This window comes from Cupressus sempervirens, chromosome 6 (assembly GCF_028749045.1).
Source record: "Cupressus sempervirens isolate cs-2001-9-10 chromosome 6, ASM2874904v1, whole genome shotgun sequence".
Classification (NCBI taxonomy): Eukaryota; Viridiplantae; Streptophyta; class Pinopsida; order Cupressales; family Cupressaceae; genus Cupressus; species Cupressus sempervirens.
In genome coordinates this window covers 466,959,769-466,973,027 of record NC_143123.1, presented here as the reverse complement: position 1 = coordinate 466,973,027, position 13,259 = coordinate 466,959,769, and the positions used below count along the sequence as shown (strand labels likewise).

Sequence of the window (13,259 nt, the reverse complement as noted above, 5' to 3'; positions counted from 1 at the left end):
AACTCCAGATACTTTCCTTTTGCTCTATCAGTCATATTCAGCTGCCCTAGATAAAAATCCAAATAGTCAATGAATGATAGATCATTCTAGATTCGGGTAGGAAATTCTTTATATTCTCCATAAATGTCATGTATTTCTGCCCTTATATCAACTTTAGAATAATGAGCCAATTGTGCTTGAGGCTTCATCGTACCTTCCCTGATTTTAACCAAATCTTTGCCCCCCTGTATTGAGCACTTCTTAGCAGAAAAATAATATCTTCAGCTTCTACAAATTGTAGCTTCTAGAAACTAAGTGTCTCTTCGAGCAATAATCAACTCTTCAATAGTTATCTATCCTTTGTTGGCTTTCAAGTCTTTACCAATCTACAATCAGTAACTTCTTTCCACCGGGTACATAGCGCTAAGTGTGTTGATGATAACACCCATTTGTCACCAAATATCCAGTTGCCAACTCAACTGTTTGAAGCCTGCATTAACTCAAACCACTGTCTCAACAAATCTGCTAGTGTCCTTGTTAATGCCTCAATGCTTTTCAATGTAATATAAGGAAATGAATCCTAGTACTTAGAGAATGTAGGTGCTCCCCTATACAGATTGCACATTGAAATTCTTATAATGCTCACAATCTCTTTACTGTCGTCAACTTCATATTGTGCTGCTCCTGTACTTGCTATTTGCACTCAGTCTCTACGTGATAGCAATCTTAGCTATGAATAGCTATTCAATAGTCTCCGCCAAGTATGCACACTGTTGAGAGTCCCCAAAATTATGTTCACAATGCTTATGCTACCATCTCTTGATGACTGAAGCTAAGCTGCCAACCAGTTTGATGATGTTGTAACCAAGTGTTGTGAATATTGTAGAGGTGATATCACCAAGATATAAGCCACAATATCTGATGTATGCGAATGATAGATGCCTTAATGAATGAGCACAATATATGCCCACAAACTCTGATATATGTGCCTGACATTCACAATCTTTGTCACAACCTCCAATGATACTGTGATTGCATGTACTGATATGCCAATGCTTGATCGCAATCCTGAATGGTGGCAGACTATAGGAAAATTGCTGATGTTTGATATCACCCTAGAAAAATATATTGTTGATGTCATTGGGCTACTCGATGGACGCTTCTCACTCAGTTGGAGACGATCATTGAGCTCTATGTATCCAATTTAATACCGCACTCAATGAGATCTTAGATTTTGCTGTTCGTTAGCTGTACCTTCAACTGTCACTCAATGCTCAAATATTCCGCTTTGATTAAAGTTTTGGCTCATTCAGAGCAACTTGATAACAAAATTTAAATCTGCCCTCTGCGTTTGATTAACCCAACTGAAGTCACCAAGGAATGGCCTTAATTTACTTAAGTATTTCAGGTAATGCTTCTGTCCAAGTTTGATAATTTCATTGGACACTAACCAGGGCCCAATATATCCTTCAGACCACAACTCTTGCTATAATAGAAATTGACGGATTTGGTGACGTTACAACTAATATGCATGTGCTTGTAATGTTCAGAAGGCTAAGTACAAACTATACAAAAGACCCCTTTGAATTACTCGACTCCTCAGATGTGTGTCATCTATAACATGCTTACTACACTGGTTTGAGCGTCTATCAAGAAACGACAGTTTTCATGATGAATTTGTGAAAGGCGTTACAACTCCATCTATGAGGCTTCCTTCAAGGGTGATTATTATGGCAACAATCCTCCGTGATGCACGCGCAATTGCTATTTGTCGTGGAATGGCTAAAAAAAATGCTACTGGGGACATTAAAAATGTTGAGGCTATCTGACAGTTTCATCTCATGTGAATTTTGAAACATTGGGAGGAATAATGACAATTCCCTTTTAATAAACCGACAAACGGTTGTCATCACGTTAGCTGAGCCTTTGTCCATATTTTATTTCAAAATATGCTTTCACAAGTTAGATTCTATCAACATGGCTGTTACAAGGGATACGTTACAGCTGGGCCTTGACACCTAGACTTCACACTGATGCCACAGACTGGGACTCAGTGCAGATGGTAAAAATAAAATAAAATTTGATGCTGCTTCGATGATGACCGACTTGGGGAATAAATAATGCCAGACAGATGCCGAAACATCTCCATCCTGTCAAGAATACGTGGAACTTTGAAGCCCCGCACTTATTCAAAATTTGCCCTCACCCGATTCTATGATTCATTCCCGCGATAACGATCTTGCTCACTTTGGCGTTACAAAATCTTGCACGACTCCCACTATGGACGGTTTCCACTCACACCTTCAACACCCGTCCCGTGACCAAGGTAAATGATTCATAATCCTTAAGAAACCGATTGCTTGCTGCCGACGACACACATCATCTCAGTCTCCCTGACGTTGACAACTCTCGGTCGTGGTGGCGTGAACCTGAGTTTTTCCAAGTGGACGTGGCACACTCCAACTCTCTGTGACCCCGGGTTATCCCTTCTCTTGCTTGGGTAGTGTTATGCAAATATTTGACCTGTGAGATGTCTACCAATGCTTCATAAACTTCGATTTTTTGAACATCTTTCCTTTGCCGTCTTGATTGGTGAGAAGTCCTCGTAACTCGACAATGACAGTGATGAACCAGAGTGGTTTTACTGGTTTCGCGTGAGAAGTTTTGTTATATATTTACTCCTGTACCCTAGGCACCATCCACGCATTCCATACAATGGCAGAATGAAACTCTGGTTGGACTGATGGTATTGCCTTCCACGACGCGGACGGAGCTTAGTTTCTTCCCTTCCTTTCTCAACTGGCGACAGTAACTCCAGGTCAAGTTCTCATAGTATTAGCGTACCTATGATGTTCTCATGAAGGAAAGGGCATCTCTCTTTCATAAGCATCAATCATAGCTGGGCCTGTTCTTCAGCGGGAATGAACTATTGAGGACCCATTATTGAGGCCGCCACTGTTCCTGCAACTGTTGCTTGGAACCTAGCACGTCTGAGACTCTTGGTATGTCACTCACGGTACATTAGATGCCCCATGCAATAAAAAATAACTCATCCCTCTCTGCGGTGAGGAAATGGGCTATCCGACACCCTTGAACTCCACGTTATTGGTCGACACTGCTGGTCTGATGCCACACTGTCAGAATGACCTTCCAACTACACTGTTACTGCTGTGACATACCTCCCATACACTGTAGATTTATCATTCGAACTCCAGCTAGTATTAGAGAACTCACAACTATATATTTGTTAGACAGAGTTACTCTTGGGTGAAGATCCAATTGTAACAATGTATCACCATGCAAACTACATGCCAGAAAATGAATAAAGTCTCCACTGAGTAGCTAGGGCTACGTCCAACTCCACGTTGCCTCAAGGGGTTTCGTCCTCAAGAGTAACCAGTCATATTTAAGCAACCTTTGCCATTTTTGAACAATATTATATTTCATGCAACAAATCCCAAGAAGGTCTATTGCTTTTATAACCTCGATACGAGGGAGATCACAAACAAATAGGCAATGTGGGATCAAAATCCTTTTTCGTCTTTTAGTCACTTAAGTTACTTTTGTGATAAAATGACTTTAAGTCATAAAGTAACTTTATAAATCCACTTTATAAAATAAAGTGACTTAACTATAGGAAAACTCCCCAACTTTAATATTTCCCCAAACAAAACCAAATAAATTCCTTTGATTGGCTGGTAGCCTCTAGATTAATGTTGTTAGCCTATCTGGATGGGAAGATAGACCAACAAGGCGCCAGAAAGGTCTAGCGCGGAGAAGGGGACATTAAAGTCCTCCCTTCTTGGGATTGCTTGCTCTCAAGCAATCTCAGTATCAGATGCTGCATGATTGATTCACCCTCCCAAATGGCATCCTCATATGGCAAATCCTTCCAGTGAACTAAACACTCCTTGATGGATTTATTACGCAGCTTCCTTTCTTTGATCTCTATCACCTCGGTTGGAACCAAAACCAGTTTCCCTTCCATATCAAGCGGGGGCAATCCAATTGAAGGCACTATATGCTGATCTGTCACCTTCTTGAGGCACGACACGTGAAAAACATTATGGATCCTATTGTCACCTGGCAATTCTAGCTCATAAGCAACCTCACCAACCTTCTTGGTAATGCGGTAGGGACCATAAAATCCAGGCTGAATCTTTTCGGATCCACTCTTCTTCAAGGAGCTCTGCCTCTAAGGTTGGAGGTAAAGATAAACAATGTCTCCTAACTCAAAACTCTGCTCTATCTGATGGTGATCAACATACATCTTCTGTTGATTCTGAGCCTATAGGATGTTCTCCCTAAGAGATTTGAGGATGTCTTGTTGGTCCTGTATCCAATCTCTAGCTAGCGGTGCTCTTCTATCCTGTAAGGTCAAATCTACGAATGATGGTGGCTCATTGCCATAGAGAGCTCAAAATGGTGTCATCCGAATGGACATTTGATAGGAGTTGTAGCAGTACTCCCCTAAATACAACCATTTAACCCAGGCTCTCTGTTGCCCCGCTACATAATTCCAAAGATAACCCTCCATCCATTTATCTACTATTTCAGTTTGCCCATCTATCTGAGGGTGGTAACTCGTGTTGGGTGTTAACTCAGTACCTGCCAATCTGAATAGTTCCTACCAAAAGGTGCTGAGAAATTTGCTATCCCTGTCGCTCACAATAGTATGAGGTAGGCCATGTAGACAAAAAACCTCTCGAAAAAACAACTCAGCTGCCTAAGAGATTGACCAGTTTGCCACTATAGCATAGAAATGAGTAAAGTTAGTCAATCTGTCGACAACCACAAAAATGGAATCTTTGCCTTGAACCCTCAACAACCTTGTAATAAAATCCATAGAGATAGCCTCCCATTTTTGTGCTGGAATGGGAAGAGGTTGTAATAATCCAGTCGGAAACTCGTGCCCCGACTTGTTCCGTTGACAAGTCTGGCACTCTACATGCTGAAGGACATCATCCTTGAGGCCCTTCCATGAAAACCTTTCTCTGACCTATCTATAGGTTTTGAAAAACCCTGGGTGTTCGGTTGAGGGCACAACATGAAGGGCATTCACAATTTTTACCTTGAGCTTAGGCTTGGGCACGAGGTAGATCCTATCCTTATAAATAATCATATCATCGATTACCTTGTACCTGCTGTCCTGGAGTTGCCCATCCATGATTTGACAAGATTGAGTATTCTTAGAATACTCAACCAATAACTGGGACTTCCAATCTGCTGATATTACCGAAATGACACAACACTCTACTATTGGAGGTCTCCTAGAAAGTGCATCGACAACTATATTGTTCTTACCTTGACATTCCCTATGTCAAAATCATAGGCCTGGATCTTGCTGACCCACTTTTGCTGTCTTTCATTCAGATCCTTCTGTTCTAAGAAGTATTACAAGTTTTTGTGGTCTGTCTTAATCGTGAATTTGTCACCCACCAAGTACTGCCTAAACTTGGTTAACGCTTGCATAATGGCTAACATCTCCTTGTCATAGGTGGAGTACAAGCTCTCACTGTCCTTGAGCTTTCTACTCTCTTAAGCTATCGGATGCTTGTCCTGCATCAGAATTGCGCCAATTCCGTTTCTTGAAGCATCGCACTCTAAGACAAAAGGGTGAGAGAAGTCGGGAAGTGCCAGAACCGGACGTGCTCATCACCTTCTTGAGCCTATCAAAGACTACCTTTGCATCATTCGTCTACCTGAATGCCCCTTTTCGTGTGAGATTGGTGAGGGGGGCTACTGTCTCAGAGAAGCCTCTAGCGAACCTCTTGTAATAAGAACAAAGATTGAGGAAATCTCTCAAAACTGATACATTCCTTAGAGGCGGACAATCTAGGATTGCTTGTATCTTTTCCAGGTGTACCTAAACCCCATCTGCACCAATCACGTGTCCAAGGTAAAGAATCTCAGTCAATCCGAACTTACACTTCGATTCCTTCGCAAACAATGAATGCTCCCCCATAATGCTAAGTACCTCATCTAATTGCTGCAAATGCTCCTCCCAAGTCCTGCTAAAAACCAATATATCATCAAAGAATACCAAATGCTCTTGCGCAACTGCTTTTTAAAAGATTAGCCATATTGTGCATCATGATTTGTGATTATTAAGGGGGGACCGCAGACATTAAGATGTAAAATAAAGAGACCACCGACTGCTATGAAGAAATGAAGAATGGGATAAGATTTTTTATGCGGTCAGTGGCTTGTATGCAGTCCAACAATCAATATCCAATCAGGGCTCGAATTGAGGAATACATCAGCAATAAGGACAAACAAACATACAGACAATATTTTCACATACACAATTAGCATTGAATCCTGCATGTTAGCGCTTAACATCAACGAAGGAGGGAGGAAAAAAAGGAGAGGCTTCAACAAGAATTTTGGCACACCTTGCAGTTGCTGTGAAAGAGTAGAAGAAATAGAGGGAATAACTGGGAAGAGCAAATTTTTGAGGGGAGGATAAGAAAATGATCATTATCCTAATCAGGAAGTCCGTAACTGTCATCAGTTTTGAATGGAAAGATATTAGCATTGATTAAGGAATCTGAGCTAGATGGCAGCCAATCAGCGTTTAGATAGTCAGATCCACGTTAATTCAAATCAACAAGAAAATGAAAGCCAATACTGGATATAGAGGAATCAGATAACTACAATGATCAAACAATAATAATATCCATGGAGTGTTCAGCCCATTCAACCATTTCAGACCCATTCCCAAAATAATATACGGAATAAAAGCATCAAAACTCTCAATATCAAGCATGGTCAGATAATGAGATAAGCAATAATGATTAACAGGTCAAAATTCAGCAATTCACGTCTGTGCATACTAGCTTCCATATCAAAATCAATATCACTCATCCAACACAGTGATCATGGAAACATTTATTTGGAGGATTTAGTATGGCCATTGGGTTATGTATAGAAGCAACGACCAGACCAATTTACCATCCAAGAGAGAAGGGCTCAAGTAAGAGGAATCAATAATTCAACAAATACAAAATTATTTAGATAAAATCGAAAAGGACACATCAAGAATATCAAGCAAACACTTTATAATAACACAGTCAAAATTTACACGGCCCATCATTGATTTAGAGATATCATACAGTCAATAACAAATTCTTTCAGAGTATTGAATCTATTGAAATTAATAGAAGAAGATATAAACTGCATCAATGAGCCTCTAATAAGAGGACAAAAGAGAATCAATAGTAGTTCCCAGAGGAAATTAATGCAGAGAGCTAATCTCTCTGAAGGGCTTCACTAGACATTCTAAAATTGAATGTTCTATTGGGGTAAGGCAGGTAATCAAATGTTCTCTAGAGGAGCCACTATATACTGTTAGGCAAAACATATGCATATGTATGGTTAGACACACCTAGAATGGGTATCCATAAGGCCTAGGATGAGACATAGTTCTCTCATAGGAAGGATGGATGTACCAGGATTGACTATCCATAAGGTCGAGAAAGTACAGTGAGGAGATGGTACGCATCTGGAGACCTGTTCTAAGTTGTATGAGACAACTAGAACTTTAGGAAGCACTCCCCCAGAGGCTTAGTATCTGGTCATAGTCTCTCCTTAAGAAGGGATTAAATCAGGACTTAGGATGTTATGTTTTATCCTATATGCAACTTCTCTTGCTGCCCAAACTTGTCTCAGGAGGGCTCAAAAACCTTCTTATATCACAACAACATTTCTTACACCATGGTTCCTTTGTTGACACTTTTTTCACTTTTCTCACAGACCCATAAAACACACAACAACAACAAAGAATAAGCCAAAAAATGTAAGAAAGAAACACTTGCTTTGTATTATCCTAATGAAATGAAAATACTACCTTCATAAAATACATGCTATATCTACATGGGCTTTCTCATTACAATAATTTGCTAGCCAGAGCCACAAATTTCACTGTTATTTTTCACAAATTGTTTACCTTCTCTCAATTGGAATGTCTAACTGCCTTAGATTGTTATGGAAAGTGCAATCCCTGCTTTTGTGGCCCATTGCTTTTCTTTTTTCCTCTCATAGAATATTCCAAAAATATGCCCAAAATGGGTATTGGCGTCCGCCAAAATAACCTTTGATTTGAAAACCCAGTTGAGCCCAATTTTTGTTTGAACTTAAGATCTCAGAGTGATCTACACCATGGTTTTCCAAATCATCAATTAGTTAAAGTTTCATCAATGTCCCATTTGATCATTTAGAGGTCCAGAACTCAAGGTAAATATCTTTATTGGATTTTGAAGCTTGAAATGTTAATAATAAAGGATATTGAAATAATATTGTCATAAGTCATTTGGTTCTATTCCTTGGGGTCTATTTTTGAGTTCATTTGTGCAAAAATGTAAACTTACCAAAAATAGTAACTCTGCCATTTCTAGCCTACATTGACAATTATTTACTAAATCTAACAAAAAATTAACTAAACTATATTTTTGGGGGGCGCAAGATTTCTCTGACACCCTAGATGCTCCTGCATCAGCTCTTTTCCTTAAGTGATTGGAACTTAAATCCATTTATATCAGCATGTTTATGTAATGAATAATTTGATTGTAAGATCTTTCATGTGTATAAGCTGTTTATCATTTTATTTTGTTAAGAATGTGATGGGAGAATAGATGTTGGTTTGGCATCTCTGAAACTTCATGATTATACAAGGTATTTTTTACATCTTGTTCTCATTAGCTGATAGTTAATTACACATATGAATATTTAGTCAAGCAAGTCATCATATCTTTTAGTATTGGTATTTTGGAGAGTTTAGATAAGATTAGTTAAGTTGGTTCAAATGTGAATTCTGTTAAGAGTAAAAGACCCAAGAATGTCTCTGCCCATTACTAACTCATACGAGTTTTGTTCTGTTTGACAGGCGCAGCGGCACTTTGAATATCGAGAAAGAATTAACAAACATTATCAGGTTAATGCTGTGTAATGTTTTAAATTTTAGTTGCTGAAATGTTTCATTTGGTTTAACTGTGGTGGCAAGCTTTTATTTGTAAAAAATCTCTGTTGCTATTTACTGTAAAGATTTGGTAATTTAAGTCAATTATGGATATACTGGAAGCTATTGACTAACAATTGCACTATATGGAGCAATGAGTATCCCAATAGGGATCGATAAGTTGTGTTTATGAGTTTTTTTACCAGGTTTATAAAAATTGTCTTCAATTTATGTTAGCTTTTTGCTAGATACTTTTTGTCATTTTTGTAGTGGATTCAGGCAATTTGTCTGTATTTACAATTTTTAGTATGTGGCAGCTTTGCACCAACTTGATCTATCTTGGGAATTTTGGTGGATGCATTTGATGTTGATATACCTATAGCTTTTGATTAAGGAAAACATGTTTTGATGGGGCCTTGAAACCCCACAAGACTAAAAGATTAACATAGATAAAGCGCTTAAAGTATCAACAACATAAAAGCCACAAGCTGAACAACAGCCCCCCACAGAAAAACAAGATAAAACCAGAAAAAAAACAGGGAAGCAGAACAAAAAACTAGGATAAAGCGCTTAAAGTATCAACAACATAAAAGATTAAGGAAAACATGTTTTAATGGGGCCCTGAAACCCTATAGCTTTTGATTAAGGAAAACATGTTTTGATGGGGCCCTGAAACCCTACAAGACTAAAAGATTAACATAGATAAAGCGCTTAAAGTATCAACAACATAAAAGCCACAGGCTGAACAACAGCCCCCCACAGAAAAACAAGATAAAACCAGAAAAAAATAGGGAAGCAGAACAAAAAACCAAGAAAGGCCCAAAAGCTAGGAGAACAACTTAGGCAATTTCTCTTAGGATTTCCGTAGCTCGAATCCCCAGCTCAAACATTCTTCTAGCCACTTATTTCAGGTCTGAAAGATCTTTGTCAGGTTCGTGAATGTCCTTTTTCTTTGTGCTGGATCTAGTTCCCTTCCTTGATCCATCCATAGGAGACTTATTTTTGGCGCTGTTGGGAGATTGGTCATCCTCCTTACTATCCTTGTGTTCTTCAATTTTGTTTATGAGCACCTTTATGTTATCATTAGACGCTTTAAGAATGTTATAGCTTTGCTCAGCAATTTTTTGTAGAGTGCCCTCCATCGTCTGAACTCTACTCTTCACTTTATCAACTCTATTTTCCATATCCTTTTCTTCCTCAGTTTTCCTGTTCTGAATGCTGCAATTATCCCTCTCCAATCTGCCCACTCTGTATTTAAGCTCCTGGATTTCATGGAAATTCCATTTTGTGGTTCGATAACTATCAGTAGCACTATTTTTTGCATTGTTAAGCACATCCATCTGAGGGTTTTCTTTTATGTTGTCGCTCAAAATAACAAGGGCAGAGTCAATTAGCTCCTCCATCTGTATTTTGCCCTCCTTATTCTCCTTAACCAGAGTTTTAATCATCTCTCTCTTGAGCCCCATCCTCGTAGAAACATTATTAAAATTCCTCCAAACCACATTCCTGTCTTTGACCAAAATCATACATGTGTAATGGCTATATCTAAATTCCTCAAACTATTGCTTATTCTTTCCCTACTCCCCTACTTCTCATCTTCCTCATCGCTATCCTTCCCCTCCTCCTGCCTTTCCTCCTTTGGTTCGATATCTCTACCTCTTTTCAACCTCCTGAAAGGCTTGCCCACATAATCCTCCTCTTTGTTGTTAGGCATCTTAATAGTAATGTTTCTCTTTCCACCTGTCCTCTCCTTGTTTTCCTCCTCTCTGAGATTGGTATCTTCCTCCCCATCAATGCTGCACCCTCCATATCCATGCCCTCTGCCCCCTCATTGTAGTCCCTATCAGATGAAATCTCAATACCTTGTTTAGGATCGGTATTCTCCTTTTTCTCCATTTTGATTCTCTTTTTCCCCTTGTTGTGCTGTGGGGTGGCATCCTCTGTATCCGAATGCATCTCTTGGCTGTCCTCAGTCTCAGATGGGGTATAATCATCTCCTGACTCATCCGACTCATCTTTACCCTCCTTTTCCACCTTCCTATTCTTAATTTCTTTCCCCATAATCCTAGCCTTAAAAAATTCATAAATTAACAGCAAAAGCCCCTCACGGAAGGCTGGATTACCTATGTGCTTCTCCCTATAGTCATTGATATTCTCATTAATCAATGAATATAGGAAAAAAGGGATTGAAATCTTCGCCCCATACCTAAAATGGTTGAGAAGCACGAAATGATGAGTGTAGAGGTGGTTGAATCTCGTGTCGAGGGAAATGTACTTGATGATAAGCCTTAGCACAAACCTCCACAGCGGCTTGATAGAGCTCGGCAGGTAGTAGGTACTTTTCTTCACTAAAGCCTTCTTTTCCTCCACATCCTTGGTAAATTCGATCAGCCTACCCTAAAATCCGTCTATCTCTGTAGAATTTCTTCCCAATAATGGGTATTCCCGTCACTGCAGAGATAACCTCCTCTGTCATCGTGAAAACTACCCCATCAATCTTAACAATCCCCTCATTCCAACTCTTAACCATGCTACGCATAACAGAGGGTTTCCACCCATGAAGCTGTTCAATGAACGTGGTAACTTCTCCATTTTTTAAAATGCTCCACACCTTAGAGCGCCGACGCCATTTCTCTGCTTCATCCTCAGGTTCCCTCCTATGTCTTTCCCCCACCATGTTTTCGTCCTCTTTGCAAGCTTTTCTTTTGGTAGTGATATGCTTTGAAGGCTGAATCCAATGGATATGAATTGTTTTTGCAGAAGTCCTTTTCACTTTATGTACTTGATACCCAAAAATCGAGCCTCAAATTGTGATGATGAATACTAATAATGTGTTTCGTGCTTTGGCTATTGTACTTGTACATCATTTTTCGGCAGATTTCCCATAACACATAACCTTTCATAGTTGACTTCTAATGTTTCCAATCTGCTTGAGATCCTGTCCCTTTCTATCAACTCTAGGATTTCCGGCGGAATATTATACTCGTTCATCCACTTTTTCATTTCATCATTCTTGATTGCCTAGTTGGCCAACTTGTTAGCTACTTGATTAGCTTCCCTATACTCACGAGACACATATATATTATCAAAAGACTTAAGGATCTGAATGCAATCTTCAATGATATTCACTATCATCCACATAGGCTCATTCTTCTCCTTTAGATAATCTATAATATTCTTGGAGTCTCCTTCTAGCCATAGATTTTTGACTCCCATGTCCCGAGTAAGTTTGATTGTTTGAAGTGCCGTAGTTGCCTCCACATAGTGGTTAGTTTGCATACCCAGAGGAGCCATTTACCAATAGTTAACATGGTCTACAACATTTAAATTCAAATGACATTAATTTTAACTTTAGCATTAGTTAATTTAAATAAATTGAACTTTTGCTTAATTGGGCAACTAGGAAATGTTAAATTGTTTTTATTTAATGAAATGTTTTTGTGCGTGGGCACAAGAATCAAAGAGGTCTCTATAAAGGTATTTTAAGCTCTTTTTTTGATGAATAAGAGGCAAATGCCCATTTTATTAATTTCAAAAAAAAGTACAATTTTACTGGACCTTGTTCAAGTGCAGGCACTGGAGGAAAAGAACGGGGTGAAGAAAAATCCCCGGTAGATGCCCATTTTATTAATTTCAGAAAAATGCACAATTTTATAGGACCCCGTTCAAGTGCAGGCATTGGTGGAAAAGAACGGGGTGAAGAAAAACCCCTGGTAGAGCCTGGGACCGAAGTGTGGATTCTTATAGTTACCCAAATTGGGATTTGAAGAGGGCATTCCCTCTTTTACAAAGATAATTTGGGGTTATATCCCCTATTACAGAAATTTTAAGTTCATAAATCGGAATTGATAATTACTCAAAATAAATAGAGAGCAAGAACAAAGTGGAATTCTTCTGAGAAGCTTGGAGAAGGATAGCTTGCTAACATGAAGAAATGTCCATCTGCAAAATGCAAACACTCCAACAGACAGATTAATCCCTTCCTCAGATTGTTAGCATGAAATTACAAAACCCTTAGATAAACCTCAGTTAAGAGGACAGAGATAGAGGTGCTGTATTCCAGCATGCTGAATACAAATGGAAAAGCTCTAGAAGAATATCCATAGGAGACTTCTAGGGCCCTTTCACCCCTAGCTTGCTTAGATAGATTCCTGATCCATTTCTAGCCCCCTATTTTAAGCTCATTTGGGATTATCATTGGATTGATATTTGATAATAATGCTCTGTTGGATTGAGTTCATTCATTGTGTGGCTTTGTGAGGATAAAAATCCTTGGAAGGAAAATCTTCCTTGTGAAAGATCTACTTTTGAAGATTAATAATGG

The 13,259-nt window shown here is 39.1% G+C and overlaps 1 protein-coding gene across 2 annotated transcripts in view; it reads left to right on the top strand.

The window, feature by feature from the left end:
- LOC149553077 (2-oxoglutarate and iron-dependent oxygenase domain-containing protein CP2-like) overlaps positions 1–13,259 on the top strand; it is a 140,709-nt gene that overhangs the window by 17,177 nt on the left and 110,273 nt on the right. For both annotated transcript variants that reach the window (XM_089788583.1, XM_089788582.1), the window contains exon 3: positions 8,864–8,911. In XM_089788583.1, the coding sequence (XP_089644709.1) occupies positions 8,864–8,911 (48 nt within the window). The remainder of the gene's footprint in view (positions 1–8,863; positions 8,912–13,259) is intronic.